Source organism: Equus asinus, chromosome 2 (assembly GCF_041296235.1).
Source record: "Equus asinus isolate D_3611 breed Donkey chromosome 2, EquAss-T2T_v2, whole genome shotgun sequence".
Taxonomy (NCBI): Eukaryota; Metazoa; Chordata; class Mammalia; order Perissodactyla; family Equidae; genus Equus; species Equus asinus.
The window spans coordinates 124,403,370-124,428,208 of NC_091791.1; the positions used below are offsets into that span (position 1 = coordinate 124,403,370).

General features: G+C 37.4%; 1 protein-coding gene across 2 annotated transcripts; it reads left to right on the forward strand.

Annotated features, from left to right (window-relative positions):
• The first annotated feature begins 729 nt into the window (after positions 1–729).
• RCN2 (reticulocalbin 2) lies at positions 730–17,568 on the forward strand. Of its 2 annotated transcripts, none has more exons than XM_014841430.3 (7): positions 730–1,283; positions 1,671–1,776; positions 4,369–4,565; positions 11,696–11,809; positions 15,083–15,179; positions 16,079–16,218; positions 16,732–17,568. In XM_014841430.3, exons 1-7 carry the CDS (start codon positions 1,140–1,142, stop codon positions 16,882–16,884), a joined length of 951 nt encoding a protein of 316 aa, XP_014696916.2. In that variant the 5' UTR covers positions 730–1,139; the 3' UTR covers positions 16,885–17,568. The 2 variants fall into 2 exon arrangements, with proteins under 2 accessions (XP_014696916.2, XP_044620146.1); XM_044764211.2 differs by having other exon boundaries at positions 897–1,283; positions 16,076–16,218.
• Positions 17,569–24,839: the final 7,271 nt, after the last annotated feature.

Genomic DNA, 24,839 nt, shown 5'->3' on the forward strand with positions numbered 1-24,839 from the left:
GAAAGAGGACCCAGAAAGCCTTTTCTTCTGTGTGAAAAGTCCTTGTCCTAAATGGAGAAATCAATGAAAGAAAAGAGCTCAAGCTGCAGCCTACAAATTTCTTGGGGTTTAGTGTGCGGGGAATGAGGTGCAGAAATTACACAGATTTGCAGGTAAACATGGAAAAGAAGCCACGTTTACATGCATTCTATTCGTAAAGGTTCTCCTAGGTACTGGCTAAGCTATTCCTTCCGTGCAATCATCTTTTGCTTTTCTACCTGCATGAATGTAAGCTTACACTTATTAAACTTTAACATTCCTGCCAGCTACTGTTTCAAACACACTGTACTATTCAACTTAATCTTCACAACACCTCTTTAAGATAGTGTTATTACTATGACCATTTTATAAATGAGCCAACAAGTTTTCAAGGGCCAAGTAACTTGGCCAAGGTCACAGAGCTTGCAAGTCACAAAATTGAGTACCAGATACAAATATCTAGTTTCAGTACCTGAGTTTGTCCATCCTGCTCTGGTGAAATAAATAGGTAGAGATACACTGAAGATTGGGAAATGGATACTGTTGGTTGGCTCTTCAAGACAAAGATTTTTCTAGGTACTGTATTGTTTTCACCCAAATCGCCTACCTTTCTCATTAATGGATGGAAGCCAGGACCAACACATGCAGTGGACAGTGAGTTTTCGGTAAGAACTAGGCTGAGGAAAAGACAGGGCGGGGGTAGGTGGGGGCGTGTTCTTCCGAGGTGGTCGTGGTGCGAGACGAGGCGCCAGCTGGGGTCTCCCCTCCCGGCCCCCACCGCCAGCCTCCGGAGCTGCTGGGCTAGCGGCCGACCCCGACAGTGCCGCGGCCCGCCCCCAGAGTCGTGTGGCCCAATCAGCGGCGCTGCCTGGCACCCCGCCCCTCCGCCGGGACTTATAGGCCTCGGCCGGGCGCCCAGCGTCGCCGCAGTTGTTGCTCGAGCCGTGGCCTGCGAGAGGTGGGGGAACGGCGGCCGCCGCCTGCTGCGCGTTCGGCTTCCCCCTCCCCACGGACGCCGCCCCGCCTCCCGGCGGCCGCCCGCCCGCGGAGCGCCGCCGCCGGCCTGAGCCCCCGCCCGCCTCCCTCCTCGTCTCTCCCTGTGTCCGCGGCGGGCCGGCGCGATGCAGCTGGGCCCGAGGCCCGTGGCGCTGGGGCTGCTGCTGCTGTGCGCCGCGGCAGCCGGCGCCGGGGACGCCGAGGAGCTGCACTACCCTCAGGGCGAGCACCGCGCTGACTACGACCGTGAGGCGCTGCTGGGCGGCCAGGTGAGGCGGCCAGGCCGGGGGCTGGGAGAGCGGGCCTCGCCCCGCGGCTGCCGCGGGCTTTGTCCGGGGACAAAGAGGGCCGGCCGGGCGAGGCCTGGCCGGGGCGGCCTGACAATGGGGGCCTGGCGGGGCGCCGCTCACTCTCTGGGGTCCCCGGAGCCTCTGAGCCTGAGGAAATAGCGAGGCCCAGGAGCCGGGTCCCTTCTACCCTCGCGACGCGGGGCGGGATCACTGGGGGCGTATAGGGGGCAGGGGCCTTGGAGAGCAGGTGTGGGTCACCCAGAAACCGCTCGACAAGGGAGGCTTCTGGCGGCCCTTTTTTTCTCCACCATTTTGACCCACTGATAGTAATGCTTGACCCTCCTGTGTATCGCTTACCCCCCAAAGGAAGAAGTCGATGAGTATGTTAAACTTACCCCCGAAGAGCAGCACAGAAGACTGAAGTCAATCATAAAGAAAATTGACTTGGACTCAGATGGCTTTCTCACCGAAAGTAAGGACGTCCTACACTACTAACAGTGGAGAAATCCCTTTGTAGGAGACAGAAACACAAACATTTAAGCAGGAGTGTCTGTTGGGTGTAGATTGCTGGTGTTCCAACAATTGAGAGGTACTGTGAGAGGGGAAAAAAGGACGTGGTGAGTAGGTTTTATACCTGGAAGTCTTTAGACAGGATATTAAGTAAAACCCAGTGCTTTCTCCAGTAATACATAAATGTCATTGACCCTACAAGGTGTCTGCAAATCACACGTTGAGCAAACACCCTGTTCCTCACATGACTTTTACCAACGTCAACAATATGATTCATTTTAGAGAAATATGCCAAAAACCGTCTTAAGGCATTAAATGATTTATTGCTCTTTTGATATATGCTTCAGTGGAATTTTAAGAATTTGCCTTTTTTAAATAAGCAAGTAGAAAAAGACCTGTTGTATGTGAATTATGTTTATCACAAAATATTGCAGCCAGTAGGGACCTTAGAATCATCTTATCTGCCTCTCTGTAGAGATGAAGAAACTGAAACCCGGAGAAGTAAGGGCCTTTCCCAAACAAGTGGCAAAGCGAGGACTAGAATCCAAATCTGCTCTTAATTCAGTGTTTAAATATCCTTCACTTAAAAGAAAATCTGAGTGCTATTAGGTAGGTTCTATAGTCAGAAATGAAATGCACAGATTATTGAAAGAATATTCTAAATGAATTGCATTGCAACTGCCTCTCCTCATTGCTTAATTCAAGTGATGAACCCTGTCAACTTTCCGAGCTGATGCTCAACAAAAATTCAGGAGCTATTTTGCTATAATTCTTATTTAAATGCTGCTCCACATCTCAGGAATGAAGTTGCTGGAGAGAGAATTGCAAACTAATTGGTAAACTTAACATGTGTTGTCAGGTATTCACACTGGTGCCCTCAGAAATATTAAGGTTTTGATTCCTTCTACTTAAAACAACAACAAAAACCTTTACACTCTTAATTATCCAATAAGAATAGCTCCATTTTTGGTTACACTAGAAAGCACACAGAACAAGTTGGTTTGGAAGACTGTTGTACCTGTCTCTAAGGGCCTACATATGTTCAAATATTTAATAGTAAACTTTTCGAAGATTTAAAGTTAAAAGGAACTTAGTCCAGATCTTCATTTTACAGGTGAGAAAACATAAACTTGGGAGGGTAAACTTCTTTATGGCAGAGATACCCTGCAAACCCATGCTTCTGGTCCCTGTTCCATTCTGTATTCTATTGTGCCATGATGATCTCTAAACTAGAAGAAACCCTCGTTGTTCTTGAAGACTCTTCAGGGGATTTTGCTAATCTGCACTTGAAGGGCCACACTGGACTCAGGTTCTTGAGAGACAGCAAAGTACAGTAGAAGGAATTTGAGCTTTGAAGCCAAACCTAAGTTTGAATCTGGACTCTGCTTCTTAGCTATGAGGCCTCAATTCCAAGCCTCAATTTCCTGAACTGTAAAATAGTGATTATAATTGCCTTGTTTTGAAGATTAGAGACAACAAAATAGAGGACCCGATATATAGTAATTGTTCAATACATGGTTGTCATAATAATTATTATTCTGCCCTGATTTCGAGTTTCAGGAGAAACAAAGTGCCTTCACTTCGCTATTCACCTGACCTCTCTCAAACCAGTAGAGAAGTACCACTCATTAAACCAAATGGAGTGTATTATCTTTAAACCAAATGGTATTACTCCTGCTGTCCTTGCAAATATTCATGTTTTTTTCCCTCCCCACTTTTTTCTGTAGTGCAGTAAATATCTCTATGAGTAGATTTTTAAAAGTTGATCTGAAAGTGGAAATTTGAGAGTTAGAAAGTTTTTCCCCATGTCTTCTTCAGGTACCAAGTTAAGACAGATGGCTGTTGCTTGCAAGAAGGGCATAAATCATAATCACTACCCATAACTTTGTTAAAATTTCCTCCAGATGTTTTATGACATGGTTAAAGGGAATATACTGTAACAATGTTTCTCAGACTTCAGTGAGAATACCTTTTCACAATTTAGGCCATATCTGCTTACCATCTAGTGTTTCCTTAACATAGTTTTGGTTCAACTCAATGTAAAATTTATTTTAAAGGAAAATTTTATAATACTTTCATAAATGAAAGACATTATTTTTTCTAATACATGTTAAAGTAAATAGGTAGTTATTTATATATTTGTGCTTCCTGGAGATCTGTGATAGCTGCAATTTTTTGGTAATCTGCAATTTTTTGGGTAAGGTTAAAAAAAGTCAAGTGCTTTTTTGGCCAATTGTGAATGCATTTAATAAATGCTTATTGAGCCCGGCTCTTTCTAGGCATTTGGAGTACCTCAATGCACAAAACATACCCAAACTCTCTGCACTTAAGGAAGCTTACGTTCTATTTAGATCACATATTATAATATTCTTAAAGTCCAAACAGCTCTTCCCACCTCCTACTCCTATTTCTGTGAATACAGCTAGGCCACTTCTCACACAATATTTGCAAACACTCAAGTTTTTTTTTTCTTTTAGAGAAGGTTTAGAAATCCTCATTCCTCTCAGTATCAGAATTACTATCACATTCATTGTGTTCTGGGAAATTCTCATAGGTGAACTCAGTTCATGGATTCAAATGTCTTTTAAACATTATGCTATGCAAGAAGCAAAACAACAGTTTGTTGAGTATGATAAAAACAGTGATGGTAGTGTTTCATGGGATGAATACAACATTCAGATGTATGATCGTGTGATCGACTTTGATGAGAACACTGCTCTGGATGATGCAGAAGAGGAGTCTTTTAGGCAGGTGAGTACCTGTGCACAAGCTGTTCCTTTTGATCATATCAGTTCACTTTACCTTCCTGCATGAATGAGCACAAGAGGGCCTGAGGTCATAGACTAGATTGCCTTGTTTTCTAGGCAATCACCTGTTCCACTTCAGTGGTCATTTTGATGGTTTCCTTTCTAGCCAGATTTAGGACTCATATTCTGGACTACCTAAATTATCCTTGCATCTCTTTTTCTCGGCTGCATCATTTGTTTTCATTTCCGGAGTTGCTTTTTTACTGTATTTTGAATATGTATCGCAATGTTTTATTTTTTGTTATTATTGAACAGTTTTATATCATATTTACTAAGAAAACTATAGAGGTCCATTACCATTTTTAAACAGTTTTATATAAAATAACTTTAAAAAAAATTTTTACCTGTGGTAAAATACACATAACATAAAATTTACCATTTTAACCATTTTTAAATGTGCAGTTTGGTAGTGTTAAGTAATTCACATTGTTATGCAACCAGTCTCCAGAACCATTTTCATCTTGCACACCTGAAACTCTAAACCTATTAAACAACTCCCCAATTTCCCTTCCCCTGAGCCCTTGGCAACCCCATTATACTCTCTATCTTTGAATTTGATTACTCTAGGTACCTCATATAAGTGGAATCATAAAGTATTTGTCTTTTTGTGATTGGCTTATTTCACATAATGTCCTCAGGATTCATCTATGTTGTAGCTTGTGACAGAATTTCCTTTTTAAGGCTGAATAATATTCTACTTGTATGTGTATACTACATTTTGTTTATCCATGGACATTTCATTTATTGATGGACACTTGGGTTGCTTCAATTTTTTGGTTGGTATAAATAATGCTGGTATGAACGTGGATGTACAAATCTCTCTCCAAAACCCTGAATTCAGTTCTTTAGGGTATATGCCCCAAAATGAAATTTCTGGATCATAGTAATTCTATTTTTAATTTTTGGGGAATTGCAATATTGTCTTCCTTAGTGGCTGTATCATTTATAATAACTCATTTTGAAGATTCAGTATCACTCTGGGCTCTGTTGTGTCTCATTAATTTGTGGTTTAATTTGTCAAAAAATACACTTCTTAAGCAGAGCTGAGGAAGGCAATTTTTATTTAGGAAATAATAGGACTATTTAAAAACTTTTAGTAATTAGTAGGAACTTTTCAAGACAAATGACTAATAAGCTTGAGAAATTGCTATTTCACATACTTTTGTATTTCAAAGGTAATTTTAAACACTTTTTTTCTTAAAGATACTTTCTTTTTGAAAGATGCTTTTTTGTATCTGGGAAAAAATAAAACTAAACACCTTGTTGCAAACTGTTATGTCCCAAAATATTAGTCAAGGATGCTTGGAAATCATTTGAGCCTCTTGCATTCCTTAACTTATCCCATTATTAGTATCTACCTTTTGGTTTTTATTGTGGCCATATTTTATCATTGTACATGCTGTTTATTTTAGAATCGTATTGGCCACTTGAACTCTGTAGGTCATCACTAAATCAAAGTTGGTTGTTTCTCTGCTAATGATTATGCATATGCTATGCATATGCCACCAGATTAGAGGTTAAAGACTCCAGCCGTGGAGCCAGTCTGCCTAGCTTTGCATCTAGCCGTACCGTTAACAATTATGCAGCTTTGGGTAAGTTATTAAACCTCCTTATGAGTCCATTTCCTCATATCTAAAAATGAGATAATAATAGTATGGAGAAAAAATAATAAATAGTAGCAGTTGGATTGGTAAGCAGTTCTGTGTTGATTTAAAGGAATATTGTTGAAGAAAGCATGTGTGATTCAAATAAATTAGTATTTATATATAATCAGCTTTTTGAAATTATTGATGCATTTGTTAACTATATCAATTTAGATGAGTTAGGATTTAATTTACAGGGGAAAAGTGTATCTTGTTTTCCTTTTTTCCTCTGTATTTGGGTCTTCGTCTGACAGCAGACTCAGGAGAGTATACATCAGTCTTTTTACTTCTCAGTGCCAAATGAAAACAAATGATGATAATGAGAATTGGGATTTATCTATCTACTAGGTATCCTCCTTTACTATAGAAATTAACTTATCTTAAAAGGATCATTTGAATTCTGAGATTTTTCTAAAACCAAACAATGGTATGATATGACTTCCCTGCCAGGGAACAACAGAGAAGTTAAATACTGTGTTTTAAAATCTTACTAGAATTAGATTCTAATTGTTTCCTTTTTTTTTCTTTTGGCACCCAAAAGATTTAATGACTATCCCATCAAAAATTAAGAAATGTGTGTGTGGTTTTTTAATCTGTATTCTTGGGAGGAGGTGATGTAATGATGATGTTGAGAAGATGATCTTCACTTTGAAGAGACACATGACTTATTAATACAAACTGCTTATGAACAGTTTTTCTTCTGAACTATATCTAATTTTAATGCTGTGTTCCCCCACTCACTATGTGTTGATGACAAGTCTACTTGTTAAGAATGAATTAGATGGATCTTAGTAACCTAAAGGAATTGATGGATCCGTAAAATGAACACTTCTCAATGGGAGTCCTTTTGATTATTCTTTGACGACTGAGGAATATGTCTCTATATGAAGTTTTAATCATAATACTTTTAGAATTTGATAGGAATAACCCCCTAAAACTTTATGTGGGGTGTAAAGTTGAACCCAGAAACAGTTGCATTATTCTTTAAAATAAAAAATCAATGATGAAAAATGAATCAGTCTTAAACAGAGTTACAGACTAAACATTGTACTGTAAATAAAATAATCATAAAAAGTACTTGGACATCTAAATAAAAGCATATTAAAAAACAAAAATCAAGTTGATACTTGAATTTTATCTTATTTTTAATGTTTCCATATAAAGAATAGCGATAACCTGGAATAATGTCCCTCTCAGGCTGCGAAATGCTTGAAAAAGCATTTCTTTATGATAGGATGAACAAGTATAGTCAGCATTTTTAAGCAGGATAATTAAAGTTTGAGGATCTCTCTGGCAAAAGTTCAATTGCTCTAACTTGTAAAGCCAGCTGCTGAACGTTCATGTATAAGCAGTATTTATGTAAGATATAATCTGATATGTGGCTAATCAGAAATTTTAAGACCTTGACTTTTGTTCTGGTATCACAGGTTATATATTTCCTCATGTAAAATCATTAGTCTACCAAAAGATGGCAGTTTTGTTCTTCCTAAGTTTCTGTCACAATATAAAAATACATGATTACAGTAGTTTCTATCTTTTTACTACTGTATGTAGCACTTTCTACCCTCCACTAGAATACAAGGTTTTTATACAGAAGAAAAAGAACATTGGAGTTTGATGAAACTAACAGTCTTTTTTTTTGGTATCGTTTAGAAATTTGCCACTTTGAAAGAACAGTCTTTCTGTATATTGGCTTCTATAATGAGTTGCTCTTAAATTGTGTTCTTCAAATGACCATGAATAAAACTGCTTTTAAAAATCACATTATTTCATTTTATTGAAAAAAAAATCTGAGAAATGTGAACCAGAAAACTACCTTCCTTTTTTTTTTTTTTTTTTTTAAAGAAATCTCAGCTTGTTGAAAGAGCTCCTTTCTTTCCATAGGCAAATTTGGCCAAATTCAGCTCCCTCTGCTGAAACATGGACGTTTTTGCTCCAAAATGAAGGATTCTTTCATAAGAGAATCTCAGCACTTAGTATTTTGAGTAGTGGTTTATTCAAAAAGAACTTGATGGACTCAACAAAGTACCTCAAGTTCTTTTTTATTTGCTTTTCCCCATGTTCAATCTGAACATAAAATGTAAGTTATTTGGTCTAGTTATTTAAAATTTTGAAACATTAAGTTAAAAGCAGCTATTTGGAAACATGCTTTTTTTCTTTTCTGCCCTGATTGGGTGAGCACAGCTATTTAGTGGAATCTGGGTGTTTCAGAGATGAATTCTTCTGGAGAAGATGTGAGCCTCTCCACTGTAAATCAGGCATTGTCAAAGAACCTGGGTTTCGGTAAATAACTGCTACCTGACCTCTGTGATTCTAGAAAACTGAAAAGAGCATTTCTTTTCAACAGTGAAACACATAAATTAAAAGCTTCCAAATTATTTGAAATTGTGCTTTTTTAAAAATGTGCAGTTTAATACACATCAGTTTATAGAAGAGAAAGTTATTCACAGAAATTCTCAAAATAAAATTTATGCAGGATTGGTAATATAGCACTGTTGGCTTCCAAGGCTCTTGATTACAGAATTACCTTTGAGAAATTAAGCCTTGTCCCTAGTAGCTGCTACTTGATTTGCTACTCAAGAATACTTTAAAAAAAAAAAAGGGAAGGTGGGCTTGAGAAAGTAGAAAAGGGTATGTTTATTTAACCTCAAAATAGGCCCATTTTGGCTTTTGATGTCTTTATATCTGAACATACAGAATTAGCACTAAGAGCCTGCTAACAATAGACTTTCAAATATGCTGTGCAGATACCAAAAGTATTCTCATAAGAGGACTATTTTTCTGAAACCTGTTAATATATATATTTTTTTTTCACCTGTTTCTCTTTCTTTTTTTTTGAGTTCATAGTAGTTTACATCATTGTGAAATTTCAGTTGTACATTATTTCTTGACTGTCACCACATAGGTGCTCCCCTTCACCCGCTGTGCCCACCCCCCACCTCCTTCCCCTGGTAACCACTGAACTGTTTTCTTTGTCCATGTGCTTGTTCATATTCTACACATGGGTGAAATCATCTGGTGTTTGCCTTTCTCAGTCTAGCCTATTTCACTAAGCATAATTCCCTCCAGTTCTCTCCATGTTGTTGCAAATGGGATGATTTTGTCTTTTTTTCTGGCTGAGTAGTATTCCATTGTATATATATACCACATCTTCCTTATCCAATCATCGGTTGATGGGCACTTGGGTTGCTTCCATGTCTTGGCTATTGTGAATAGTGCTGTGATGAACATAAGGGTACATATGTTACTTTGGATTTTTGATTTCAGGTTGTTTGGGTAGATATCCGGGAGTGGGATATCTGGGTCATATAGTAGTTCTATTTTTAGCTTTTTGAGGAATCTCCATACTGTTTTCCATAGTGGCTGCACCAGTTTGCATTCCCACCAGCAGTGTATGAGGGTTCCCTTCTCCACACCCTCTCTAACATTTATTATTTTTAGTCTTAGTGATTATAGCCATTTTAACAGGCGTAAGGTGGTATGTTAGTGTAGTTTTGATTTGTATTTCCCTGATGATTAGTGATGTTGAACATCTTTTCATGTGAAACCTGTTAATATATTTTTGAGAAGTCATTTGGAAGACTAGAAACAATTTGAAAATGGATACCAACAATTAATACATAGGCTAAATTTAGTGCTTTTTGAGCATTCAAAAAGGAATTGAGATTAATTGTTAAAAGTGTGTTGTACTGCAGAAGGAAAGAGAGGATTCGAGTTCAACATATTTTAACTGTTTCTGACATCCCTTTCAATAAATCATGTAATCTCAGTTTTTCTATCAATAACAGTAATACCTAAACATTTATTTAATACTTAAGGTTTACTAATTGCTTGATAGAGATTCTCATCCCAATTGCTTAATAGAGTTTTTTTCCTTATAAATTATTTATTAAAGCCAAAAAAACCCCAGTTCACGCATTTCTCTTACTCCCCCAGCTCCCACCTCTGGCAACCATCAATCTGGTCTCCATATCTGTGAGCTTGGTTTTGTTTTGTTTTGTTTAGATTCCGCATATAAGAGAGATCATAAGATATTTGTCTTTCTCTGACTTATTTTGACTTAGCATAGTGCCCTCGAGGTCCATCCATGTTGTCACAAATGGCAAGATTCCATTCTTCTTTGTGACTGAATAATATCCCAATGTGTCTTTGTGTCTGTCTGTGCGCGCATACATGTGTATATACCACAATTTTTTTTATCCATTCATCCATTGATGGATACTTAGGTTGTTTTCGCATCTTGGCTATTATAAATAATACTGCAATGAACATGGGGGTGCATGTATCTTTTTGAGCTAGTGTTTTCTTTTCTTTGGATAAATACCCAGAGGTAGAGCTGCTGGATCATATGGTAGCTCTATTTTTAATTTTTTGAGGAACCTCCGTACTGTTTTCCATAGAGGCTACGTCAATTTACATTCTTACCAACAGTGCACAGATTCCCTTTTCTCCACATTCTCACCAACACTTGGTATTTCTTGTCTTTTTGATAATAGCCATTCTAACAGGTGTGAGGTGATATCTCATTTTGGTTTTGATTTGCATTTCCCTGATGATTAATGATGTTGAGCATCTTTTCATGTACCTGTTGGCCATCTGTATGTCTTCTTTGGAAAAATGTCTATTCAGATCTTCTGCCCATTTTTTAATTGGATTGTTTGGTTTTTTGCTATTGAGTTATATGAATTCTTTATATATTTTGGACACTAGCTCCTTTTCAGGTGTGTGATTTGCAAATATTTTCTACCATTCAGTAGGCTGCCTTTTCATTTTGTTGATGGTTTCCTTTGCTGTACGGAAGCTTTTTGGTTTGATGTAGTCCCTCTTGGTTATTTTTACTTTTGTTACTTTTGCCTTTAGTGTCAGATTATCCCAATTTCATAGTTGAGGAAACCAGATAGGCTAAGCAATTTGCCCTAAAGAAACACCACTAGGAAGTGGCGTTGCTGGAATTCATATCTGAATCTTTCTGACTTTAGAGCCTGTGTCTCTATACTGCTCCTAATGAAGTTATTTACCCAGCCTACCTTCAAAAGGATGTGAAGGGGGCCAGCCCAGTGGCTTAGTGATTAAGTTTGTGCACTCCATTTCGGCAGCCCAGGGTTCACAGATTCTGATCCCCAGCGTGGACCTACACACTACTCATCAAGCCATGCTGTGGTGGTGTCCCATATACAAAGTGGAGGAAGACTGGCACAGATGTTAGCTCAGGGACCATCTTCCTCAAGCAAAAAGAGGAAGATTGGCAACAGATGTTAGCTCAGGGCCGATCTTCCTCCCACACACACAAAAAAACCGATGTGAAGATGTAATAAGATAACGTATGAAAATGTACTTTAGATTTCACATAGTTTGTATTTTTCAAAGTATTTTTAATGATGTTATGGTATGCATGAGACCTTTAAACATGTTTAATATTTAATTTTCAAAGCTTCATTTAAAGGACAAGAAGCGATTTGAAAAAGCTAACCAGGATTCAAGTCCTGGTTTGAATCTTGAAGAATTTATTGCTTTTGAGCATCCTGAAGAAGTTGATTATATGACGGTAAGGAAAAAATTTTAAGAGAATTATTGAGTGACCAAAACTTTAAAACCCATTTTTAGTAAATCATTAAAATGAATTCTATAGCAACCAGAATTCTAAGAGATAGGAAAATTCAAAGTTTGCCCCACTTAAGATTAGGAATGAGGAGGAGGATTTCTGGGAGTGGTGTCGGTGGGTGCTTATTGGGAAGAAGAAGGTAAAGGACTGAGTTTTTTTAAATCTCTGTAATATATATCAGCCTCAGTCTTCCCCTGGCGATTTTCTCTTTCATAACCAGCTTACCTTCAGTGCCTTTCTTGTCCTTTTGTAGCTTTCAGACTTTTCTCTGGTTTTTCAATATTGGTAACATTAGAACTGCCTATTTAGTTTATCACATCACTTGTGAAAACTTTTGGTCTAGGAAAATGTATCACGTTTGGATCCCTTTTAATAGAGTGTGTTTAGTGGTGTGCAGCTGCTAATGACTCATAATGTTTTTGCAACTTTAGGCATAATGAGTTCTCTCATCCCTTTGTTCTTAAATGAAGAACCAGCTCTTCAAAATTTTGTTGAACTCTAGGTTTAACTCAACAAACATTGATTGAGTCCTTACTATGACTTGGCAAGCTTCTTGAGAGCAGAACCTCTTATATTGGAGGGTAAAGATTAATATAGCAAATAGTTTCTAAAAAATAGACTAAACATTTATATTGAGATCTATTTGCCTGGCATCAGCCTGCAGCTGTGTGGCTTGGTTCCGTAGATATTTCAGGGAGAGAAGATGTAGAACTTTTGTTTAATGGGTTATGATCAGATGCAGCTGCCTTGATAACAAGGCTGCAGATAAATTTTTCTCCGTAGCTCAGTGGCAAGACACCACCATTAGTACCATTTCACTTGCCATTGTGAGGCCTCTGATTTCTCACTTGATACAAAATATATGACCTAGTTTAAGAAGAGTGCTGGGCATAATTTGTTTAATTGCCAAAATTAAGTTGAGATGAGCTAATTGAGCCCTAGCATGGCAGGCAGAGGATGCTGGATCTTGATTCTCTGGAGAATAAGGAACAAGTGAACACAGAAGAGCAGAATGATCAATGAAAGCAAGGAAATAATTTAGGCATTAGTGTTATGGCCTGGAATACGATGTGACAATGGAATGAAATAGACTTGAGCAACATTTTGAAGAAAGCAAAAACAGGAGTGTTGACTGACGAAATAAGTATGGGAAGGGAAGGGAAGAGTCAGAGATGACTGAGGTTTTGAGTGTAACAATGATAAAAAGGTAGTACCATTGACAGAATGGGGTATGTCACGTTGGGGAAGGATGTTCTTCAATTGTGCTGAGTTGGAGTTGATGGCAGCACATAAGATGTGTGCCCATAAAGTGGTGACTCATTCAGAGCAACTTTCTTAATTCCTATTTACCTTAATTGTTTTTGTGTATTCCTTTTTCCCTTTAAGGGTATATTTGATATAGGAAAAGGCAAGAGTGCAAGATGAACTAAGTGATTCTACTTTGGATTAAAAGTCAGAATTTAAAGATATTTTCATTTACATAGTTCCAAAAATTATTTTAACCATGGCAACATTATTGAAATAAGCATATTGTTTCCCAAGAGGATTACTTGGATGGAGGAATAATAATTTTGATCAGTGAATCTTAATTTGTGTTGGATCACAGACTCCTTTAAAAATATGATGCAAACTGTGGACTCTTTCCCAGAAAAATCACATATGCTCATACATACAAAATATTTGATTATAATTTCAGCAGATTCTCAGATCTTCCCTCTAAAACTAATCTTTGGATCTCCAAGCTAAAATCCCCTGATTCCTATATATAAAATCTGTAATATTTGATTTAAAAACCCAACAACTTATATTTAAGTAGTACTTCATACATATGTAGGTGAAGCCCCTGGATTTGGCTAGAACTGGAGACGTTTGAGAATATATTTTCATTACGGTTGTAATGCTAGAATCCAGATTGAAAGATATTTGGGTAGCAGCAGGTAGTGAGAAAATGAGAACAGTTGATGTAACCTGTGGGAGTCTAGGCAAGGAAGAAAAGAAACCAGAGTAGTAGTTAAAGAGTGCAGAATGCATTAAAGTGCTTTGAATGCATTTAAAGGCATAGAAGGAGCTGATGGAGGAGAGATTGGAGCCTTGGGAGAGGCTGGAGTTACGAGTGACAGAAAGCACTGAGGAAAGTATGGGATCTAGGAAGGCAGTTGAGGGCTTTGCCCTAGAGAAAAGGGAAAGTTTTAACTCCTGAGATCGAAGAAGGATGAGAGGAATCGGCATAAAAAGAGGTAATTAAAGGTGAGGATGCAATGCTGGTAAACAAGGAAGCATTTCAGAAGACCTGCACCACTTTGGAAAAATAGGAGGATCTTTGCCAAGAGAGTGTTGGAGAGAATTGCGGTAAGACTCAAAGAAAGTGGAAGTTTCAAAAAACAGTTGTAGAATGTGTGTTAGGGAAACTGAGGCAGAGACGACAGACTTCCAAGCAGCAATGAGACCCCACTGAAACGGCAAAAAGATAAGGACTAGGTTTATACTGTTGTATCCTTCTCTTTTAGACTTTACGATTCTGGAATAAAGGAGAAAGTAATGGGGGTCTGATGTACAGGGTGGGGATTGGCATCATAGGAAAAGGATACAAGAGGATATAGGAAGGTAATAAGGGAAGTACTGGCCATTAAACAGGTCGTCTTGGGTCCAGTATAACTAGAAAGGGTATAATTTCTGGATTAGAGAGAAGGATTGGTTGTTAAGAAGCCTTGATAAGAGTGAGGAACAGATTTGGGAGCAGTTTAGGGTAGATGGCGATAGATTTGGTGGAAGAGGAAGCAAGGAGATTGAGCTTTTATGGGGGACTGACAACACATTTCAGATCTGGAGGTAGAACAACAGTTCTATGCAAAGAGATGTAAGATCGTTGTTGTTAATGGATTGGAGGGAAAGTAGAATTAAAGACAAGGGTAATAAGAGATGTCATTCTTGAGAAGGGGGGATGTGCAGAAAATAGAGGTGTGAGTTTAGTGCGAGGGTGTTTAGGGGGTAAAGTGGAGTTCTTCTCAATAGCAGAAGCTTAAGGATGTTGAATTTAAAGCTACTTAACGTTTGGGGTTTTATTCCCACCTCTAAATTCCAATGTTTAGAGAGATTGTCTTGTAAATATAGACACCAAAATGATTATTCCTGAAAAATTTTTGTAGTGGAATTGATTCAGATGGTGGTGGGATTGAAAATTTTATGACTAATTTTTTTTTTATGAACATGCAATAGGAATTTGTCATTCAAGAGGCTTTAGAAGAACATGACAAAAATGGTGATGGATTTGTTAGTTTGGAAGAATTTCTTGGTGACTACAGGCGGGATCCAAGTAAGTAACCTGGGGGTTTATGGAGGACGAAAAAAGAAATTAAAGAACAAAGAAATTGAAATTGCTTCTTGAAAGCTCTGTTTGACGGAGGGAAATGGAACAAGAAGAACTGCCCGATTTCTACTTGTTCTGCCGAGTTAAATGTAGTACAAGTGAAACAATGGAACTTACACCTTATCTGAGAATGTTGTCTTGCTCACTTTTAGTTCCATGTCTAGATTCAAACATTTTTTTTTCTTTTTCAAGCAAATATAATGTAATTACCAATTCAAAGGAGTGAGGAAATAAAGGTGATATTTTTAAACAAAATCCTGTACCTTTGCATGTAGATCTTAAAAGAGAAAGAAATATCAATTACTATAAATACTGGTGTGGACTGGAACGTGACTTACTGAGTGTTTGAAATTTGAGGAGTTTGTATATGTAGCCTTTTTTTGTAAGCAGCTGTCTTTTTTCAGAGTTGTTGCTTAAAAGCATCACTTGTTATGAATGTCACTTTAAAATTACACATGGCATTATTTTGTAACAACATTTGGGAAGTGTTCTTATATATAGTCACATGATGTACATAAAAACATTACCTAGCTCAGATTTGAGAATATTAGCTATCAGAACAAGTAGCAGCAGTTAACAAAATTACTAGATAATATGCAAGGATTTTAGAAGTCAGAGTCGTTTAGACTTCTGTGTCCTTTTGAAAATTATTCATAGTTTGAAGAAAATTACTTATTTCAGGACTTTTCAGATAAGTAATTCTGTTTCTTTGGGCTTCCTTTCTGTAGAAAGCTTTAAACTCATTTCCTTTATTCTAGGGATATACCAAACTTTTTTTTGGATACATGTGATATTCTTGTATATGAATGTATATTTGTGGTTTTGATTTTTTTTACATGAAGCAGCAAATGAAGATCCAGAGTGGATACTTGTTGAGAAAGATAGATTCCTGAATGATTATGACAAAGATTCTGATGGCAGGCTTGATCCCCAAGAGCTGTTGTCATGGGTAGTACCCAATAATCAGGGCATTGCCCAAGAAGAGGTGAGTATTACAGAATGACTGTCTCCCCACTAAATTTGGTGCTATTGATAAGAAAGGAAGTTCCAAATCTTAAAGAAAGAAATAATGGTGTTATTTATTTAGGATCAATGCATTGCTATTTCTTGATTAAAATCTGCAAACTGTTTTAGATTGCCAAGGAAGCAAAGAAATAAAGATTGTATCATGTATTAATTTGATAGTACAATGAATAGAATAATAAAAGTTTGTATTCACCTATAGGGGCTCAAAGTGGGTTATATTAATTTTGTTTAACTTTGAGATATTCTGAGTTGAATTTGTGTGGGGAGGAGGCAGAACCCGGCAGAAATTAAGAAAGAGGATAATGAGAGAAGATATAAATAGACCAGTTACAATGTGTAATATTTTTAGATACTTAGACAATAATGAGTACTTGGTATACCTGAATGGTTTTGACAAATCAAATCACATTAAAATGTGAACATCTTGCTGAAAATACTTATTACACTTGACACTTTTTGTTTTGTTTGAAAGGCTCTTCATCTAATTGATGAAATGGATTTGAACAGTGACAGAAAGCTCTCAGAAGCAGAGATTCTGGAGAACCAGGACTTGTTTCTTACCAGTGAAGCGACAGATTATGGCAGACAGCTTCACGATGAATATTTCTATCATGATGAGCTTTAATCTCTGGGTATATCTGAGTAGAGTACTGGCTCCTTTTGTAATTTGTTATCAGCTTTACTTTTGTGATAAAATATTGCTATTATATTTACACACTTAAGTCTTATCACAGTCAAAATTATCTTAATGTACATTATAATTTTGGCCTTTTAGAAGAAAAACAAGACAAAAACCTGGTATTTATTTCAAAATATATTGAAGAAATAAAACAATGTTGTGCCATATGACAACAAAGTCTTTCCTAAATATTCTATTTAGTACTGTATTGTGGAATATTTGAGTTCTATTTCCGTACTTGAAAAAATAGAGGATTTTAGAGATGCCTGAACAATATTATTTAAGTTGTATGTGACTGAGCTGTCAATTTTGTTTTGTTTTAAGTAGATTTAATTTGATAACTAACAGAAAGGACATTATTTTTAGTTTTAGCATTTTGTTTTAAAACCTTTAAAGGAATCTTTAAAAGGACTTATACCTCACATATTAATGTTGAGAAGTTCTGCTTAATTTTAAAATGGTTTCTATAAAGGGTTTTATTGTATGAAATAGAACTTTATATTTTTGCATATGTATAGATAGTAATTATATTTAATGTGTAACCTATAGCATTATGGTGTGTGGAATTTGACATTGTTGAGAACTCTTTTCTTTTTTGACTGATTAAAAATCAAATGTCCTATCTTTTTATATGTTTGTTTGTTTTTCTTTAATCTTCCAGGTAAACGTTGAATTTAGCATAGGTTTTGTCATATTATACATTATCCCACCTCGTCTGTTCCTGTATTTGGGTAGTGAGTGCTCTCAAAACTCTGTTAAATTATTATTGCTGCATATTCTTACTTTGCTTTTTTGGGGGGGGGGGTGGTAAAAGAATCATAATTAAATGTGCACCTGACACATTTCAGCTATTGTAGCAAATGTAGTCTTGCTGTTTGGGGCTAGAAATAATTGTAAGAATTACGTAGGTTGACATCACCAGTAGAGCTCAGCATCAGTTACACTGGAATTAAAATCATACTTGGTCAGCATTTGTCCACACCTAAATGGTTAGTTTTAACCTTATTCAAGAGGTCACCTCATTACCTTTGGGAGGCCTAAGGAAAGTGAGAAGGTGAGGAATTCATTTTTTCCCAGCTCTGACCCATAGATAGTTTTTCTTAAATTACTTTTATTTGTGGATAAAGAGGTCAGCTACACATTCTGTTGATCTTTTTCCAGAATACAGTTGTCTCTTATATAGCACAGCATTCAGGGGGCTCAACAAGTACTTATGAGTATTTGAGAAAACTGGAAGCTCTTTTCTGATAGAATTGACTGCATCTACTTACTTCTCTACTGCTCCTGTCTTTGCTAATGTGAGATGTGAATGCAAATTGTAAACTTTCACACCATAATGATAGCTTGCTTAACCTGGGATCTAGAGTTTCATTTTAACCTACAACACCTATCTGGCCGTAGCAATTTAAGCATTATAAAGATATACCATTATCATTTATCTGTCACTTGTCAGCCTTACTGAAGTTCGGATATTTGGAATAACCAATTTGATTAGCATGCCAACCATTTGTTTTTCTTACTAGACTCTCCAAAATCTATACCATAATTGTTAAATCATCAGATATGGATCTTATTTTAATCTTAATGAGTTAAGAGCATTCTACATTCAGCCTTGATTTCATACAGATAGAAGAATTTTGGTGACATTATTAGTGTTCACCAATATCTGTACTCCTTTGTTCCTGGCATAAAGAAAATTACACTTCCCAGCCCCCTTGTGGGTAGGCAATAGCTAGTTCTGACCAGTTGAACATGAGTGGCAGAGTGTGTGTCACTCCTAGACTGGGCCAGAGACAAACCCATTTCCTCTGCCGTGGCTTTGTAGAAGAGGCCTCAGCTGAAGTGGAGCCACACGATCAAAGTGGCCTTGATTCCTGAGTGACCACATGGAGGTCAGCTAGACCCTCCATGGACTTTGCATAATCAAAAAATAAACTCATGGGGGCCAGCCCAGTGGCATAGTGGTTAAGTTCACTTGCTCCGCTTTGGTGGCCGGGGGTTCACTGGGTTCAGATCCTGGGCACGGACCTACACACTGCTCATCAAGCCATGCTGGGCAGCGTCTCACATAGAAGAACTAGAAGGACCTACAACTGGGATATACAGCTATGTTCTGGGGCTTTGGGGAGAAAAGAAAAAAAGGAGATTGGCAACAGATGTTAGCTCAGGGCCAATCTTAAAAAAGACAACAAAACTTATGTTAAGCCACTGAGATTTATTATTTTTTTAACCACAGCAAAGCCTAGCCTATCCTGACTGAGTGAAGATTAGTATTAAACAATTGGCTTTTATAAGCATATAGAGAAAAAGAATCATCTGATTGAACAGGGTTTCTATATCTTCTGCTAAGTCAAAATAGAAAACTTTATTTTTAAGTCTTTTATTTGGATTTTAATTTTAAATAAGCCTCTTGCAAAGCTTTTATTTTGATTTTAATAGAATTAGGATAATTTGAACTTATCCCTATAGCATGAGAGTGAAAACGCAATGAAGCTTTCTGAATTATTGGCTGATTCTGGCTGAAGGACTTAATCATTTCCATTGTTTACCTTTAGGTTCTACTTCAAAATGGAAAAGTTGATGGTATTTGTACAAATCAGTTCATGTGTGGTTCTGATTGGGCAAATTTACAGTACAGAAAATGACTGTCTAGTTTGTGATATGAACTTAAAGGAAGCCAGACATTCAGAGTAAATGCCATGTCATGTTTGCCTTAGTTCTTTCCTTTGAAGTCTTTTTTTTTTTTAGTAGACTTTATTTTTTAGAGCAGTTTTAGGTTCACAGCAAAACCCAGCAAAAGGTACAGTGATTTCCCAGATACTCCACTTCCCACATATGCACAGCCTCCCCACTATCAACATTCTTCACCAGAGTGGTATATTTGTTATGATGGATGAACCTACATTGACACGTCATTGTCACCTAAAGACCACAGTTTACATGAGAGTTCACTCTTGGTGGCATACATTTTATGGGTTTCAACAAATGTATGATGACATGTATCCACCATTATACAGACTAATTTTACTGCCCCCAAAATCCTCTGTGCTCTGCTTATTCAGTGCTTCCCCACCCCCAACCCCTGGCAATCAATGAACTTAACTGTCTCCCTAGTTTTGCCTTTTCCAGAATGTCATAGAGTTGGAATTATACAGTATGTAGTTTTTTCAGATTCCTTTGCAATTTTAAATGTAAGAATAAATTTATGCCATTGTTTTTCTAAGGTTTTTGTGTTAAATATTTCCTTGCAAGTGAAAAATTTCTACTTAAGCTTTTATGAGATCTTTTCCACTTTGGAAAATTGTTTAGGAAAGCCAGTTAGGGTCAAATTTTTGAAACAAGTGTAAAGACTAATTTGCTTCATTTCAACATTGAGTTTTTGTCAAATCGATATTTGGCCAGATTTCCTGGCTAAAGTTTTTTTTGTAACTGATATCAGTGAGTAGCTCAACTACCTAAGGGCCTCCGGAGCACTAAAATGTCTCACTTTTATTCGGAAAAAGAGACTCAGTTCAGAGGCCGTCCCAGTGGCTCAACAGTTAAGTGCGCACGTTCTGCTTTGGCGGCCCGGATTTCACTGGTTCAGATCCCGGGTGTGGAGATGGCACTGCTTGTCCAGCCATGCTGTGGTAGGCGTCCCACATATAAAGTAGAGGAAGATGGGCATGGATGCTAGCTCAGGGCCAGTCTTCCTCAGCAAAAAGAGGAGGATTGGCAGCAGATGTTAGCTGAGGGCTAATCTTCCTCAAGATAAAAAGAAGACTCAATTCAAGTACAAAGAAATACAAATACTGTGAAATACCTAGAGTTTGCCATATCTTTATTTCAATTTAACCAAAGGTAGTTCATGAGCTGTAGAAAGGAAACCATTTGAGTTTATAAAACTAAAAGTGGTTAAATGGATTTTAAGAAATCACATAACCTTTAATCTTGGTCTTGCATACCTTAAAAAAACAACTTTAGTTCTAGTCTCTGTTCTAAAAAGATATTTTTCTTCTCCTCTGAGACCAGGTTCCAGTGAACAAAAGGCATTACTATTTTGCTCTCTTGTACTATTAGCAGTGGTTGGTAACACAGGTAAAGAGACCATCCCATTATGCTAAAAGCATAAATGAAGATCTTTTTTTGTGCCAGCTACTGGCCTGTTTGAACTGTCACTTTGTTGTTCCATGTATAATAAACGACATCATGCAAGTGATTGATTTTGTAAGAGTACTCTGTAATGAAAAACCTGATTACATTTAGTTATGGATTGCCTTCATGGTGGTAAGGAAGTGGAAGCAAGGCTGAGCTGAGGCTGAACTATGACTAACCTGTTTACAGTTATTGTACCTTCCCACCATACAGCAATTACTCTTCAGTCTGTGCTCCTTCAGCCCTCCCACTTTATATACCCGAACACCTCAGCAAAACTTCAAACTCCCAAACAACCAAAGCAAAACAACAATTACCATGAGCTTAGAGAAGGACAGAGAATGATTTGTATTAATGCCACTCTCCTGCTAAATCTAAAGATATGATAAGCATCTAATTTATTTCTAAAATTTCATGTGTGGCAAAAAGAAAAAGGATAACAGTTTATCTAGAAATCAACATATCATCCGACATTAAAGTTAAAAAAATGGAATGTAAGCTTCTTAAAGGCCACAGGTGTATCTTCTTTACCATTGTGTCTCCAGTGCCCAATGTGATCAGCACATAGTAGACGTTTACTGGATGAATTCACTAATGGTACAAGGTGAGAGAAAGCTGATATACTATTATTTTCAGTGATTTTTTTTCTTTGTATTTTTTTCTTTGTTTCAGCCTGTTCTTGCCTTGTTGGCTCTATATTCTTTATCTCTTTGCACATTTAAATATATTTGTGTTAAAGTATCTTTGAGATTATTCTGTTCTAGTTGTAGTCTCATTTGTTAGTCCACTGACTCTCTCTCATTGTGGTTTGCAAATTTTGACTGAATTCGCACTTAGTAAGAGTTATTTTCATGGGAGTCTGGTGTGTCCAAGGTTGTGGAAGTGTCTTTTGTTAAACTCTGTGAGTTTTATCAGTTCTAGACAGGTTTCTGTATTAAATTTCTTAGCCTGAAGTTTCCATACTTCACAGTAGTGTGAATTTGGACCTCCCATATATCTGCATAGTCACAGTTTTGGATTCCAGTTTCTCATTGGTGACCTTATCTACCCATGATTGGCAGATACTGCACTTCCTTGCTCCAGTGAGCGTTTTCCTAGTCTCTGTCTCAAAGAGATCTTTCCTCATGGTCCTGGCCAGCTCCCCACCCATACAGGCATCATCTCCTTTTCCTTTCTTTGGCATCAAAACCTCAGCCCCAGTGGTTAAGGTCCATATCCAGGGGCCATATCTGATTCCCCCCTGAGCCATTACGCCCCTGTTCATTCCTTCTTTGTTTCTAACACCTGAAGATTTCTCTTTCCTGCTTGCACTCTGATCTATATTCTTAAATGTTTTGGATTGTATTTTGTCTAGCATTTCCATGTTTTTGGAACAGGATTTCACTCAGCCATGATGACTAGAAGCCTTAGTGTTAATTTACATTGAAAAAGAGCTGGAGATTTTATGTGACCACAAACTAGTAGCATCTGATAATGCAAAAACAATGCAAAGTATATAATACAATCTTGCATGCTTTTAAAATAAAAATGCAATGTGTAGATTGTGGGAAAAGTCCCACTGCTAGTTAGATCTTAGTTGCATTTTGTTCCTTAGACTTAGCATTGAGATCAGAGCAAACCAGAGGCCAGGTGAGTCAACTAAATGACTAAACTGGGATCCTTAAAATTCCTTGAAAGAAGAATGACAGGGACATGTCAAAAGGACACTGGAGTGAGCTTGTAGGTCTTCCCATTGGCCAAATATTAAGCATCAAAATAAATCATGGTAATATAACCTTTTGAATAAAATAAGAATCTATGAGTCTATGGTGACATAAAGTAATGAATTAAAAAATAAATAGGGGGAGGAGGGAACACTCTTCCATAGAGTAGAATGCCAACTAATAAATGTAGACGGAATGATGAAGTTAGAAAATCATTAGTGGATGCTACAACTCAGTGGGTGAAAGTTTAATGAGGAGCATTATATTTCCAGTTTCACAGTATCTCCACACAAATTATTTTTTCATTACAAAGAGAAAAATAGTGACTTCATAGCTGAGAAACCTGGTGGACATCACCTTAACCAAGTGATCAAAGTTAACAAAACCAATACTGGAACAAACCAACATGTGTGTCTCCTTATGTGGTCATTGAGAAGGACACATCATCACTTCTGTGGTATTTCTGACAAAAATACATAGTCTGAATCTAACTGCAAGGAAACCTTGGACAGACACCAAGTGAGGAGGGACATTCTACAAAATACTTGACCAATGTTCTTAAAAAATGACAATGTCAAGAAAGACAAAAAAGGCCAACGAACTCTTCTAGTTTAAAAGAGACTAAAGAAGTATGACAGCTAGATATGACATGTGATCCTGGATTGGATCCTGAAGAAAGGAAAAATAGATATAAAGGACATTAATGAAACAATACTGACTGTAATTAATTAACACTATTGTATCAATGATAAATGTCCTTCTTTTTGGCAATTGAACAGGTTATTTATGAGAATGTCTGTTCTCAGGAAATAACTGCTGAAGTATTTAGAAAAGAAAGGAGTATGATGTCTGCAACTTATTTTTAAATAGTTCAGAAAAAAAAGATCTATGTGTGTGCATGAGAAAGAGAGGGAAGGGAGGGAAAGAGAAAGAATAATGATGCAAATGGGGCAAAATATAAAAAGCTGGTGAATCTGAGTCAAAGTTATACTCCCGAAACTTTTCTTAAGATTGAAATTACATCAAAATTTAAGAATTATTCCCTAAAATACCTCCTAATGATGAGATTGCTCTTAGACCTTGGATCAAAGTTGATTCTGCTGATGGATATAATCAGGAGGTAAAGGCAGGAAACCAGGTGGGTTATTTCAGAGTTTACTAGAAAACACCACCAAGTGTATGAGATTATCAGGTTGACATTGAGAGGATCATTTTGGTTCTAGGAATAAAAAAATCTGGAATAGGGATGTGTAGCAAAAGTGCAGAGCCGCCAGAGATGGTCTCCACCTTCCTGAGCCTTAGTTCCAACCCCATCCTCCTACCAGTATTCTGATGCCCTCAACTCCTTCCTTCTCACCACTGACCTTCGTTATAAATTCCCACAGTCATGAATGTTACCCCACCTTTTGGCTTCTGTCCCTGTACTTTTGAGATCTTTTAAAAATATATATAGTTTCTCTTTCATTTGTATTTATATCATAACTGAAAAGGTTGGAAAAAGAGAAAGGGGCTGGAAATACTTCAGTGTATGGTGACCTTATTCAAAACCCATGAGAAAATAGAGCTCACCAATGATACAGATAGGATAGTATCCAAGGAAAACAGGATCATAGAAGAGGAAACATCTAGTTTTGATGACAGAAGCCTTGAATCCAAGCCATTGCTGGCTCCCACCAGAGAAGCTGGATCCCCTTGCCTGTTTGCCCACCTGGGCTGGCATTCCCAAGGGAATACAATCCAAAAAGAAGCTCAGGGGCCTCACCAGGGTGGCTCTTGCAGTGGTTTGCTGTGCTCCTGGCCCCAGAAGCAGCGGCGAGAATGAGAGCCGCCTCCCTGGTTGTAGCACACAGTGTCACTCCACAAGGCTGTGTTTCAAGTCACCCTTAGCTTCCGAGGCAAATGATAGTCCACGGATTTATCTCCATTTGAGGGCTGGAAAGGGCATTCAACATGACTTTTGTTTGATTTAAAGTATTTTAAAGAAGATGTTGCTGACTCCTAATGAACTTAAAAAAGTATTAAAAACCATAAAGCATACCAGATGCAAAAAATAAAACAAAAAAC

What these genes read in the sequence shown, in the direction of transcription:
- RCN2 (XM_044764211.2), top strand. Translation starts at nt 1,140, where the DNA reads ATGCAGCTGGGCCCGAGGCCCGTGGCGCTGGGGCTGCTGCTGCTGTGC. An exon ending in AGGCGCTGCTGGGCGGCCAG is followed by an intron (nt 1,284 to 1,670) that starts GTGAGGCGGCCA and finishes TACCCCCCAAAG; the next exon opens with GAAGAAGTCGATGAGTATGT. An exon ending in AGATGGCTTTCTCACCGAAA is followed by an intron (nt 1,777 to 4,368) that starts GTAAGGACGTCC and finishes AAATTCTCATAG; the next exon opens with GTGAACTCAGTTCATGGATT.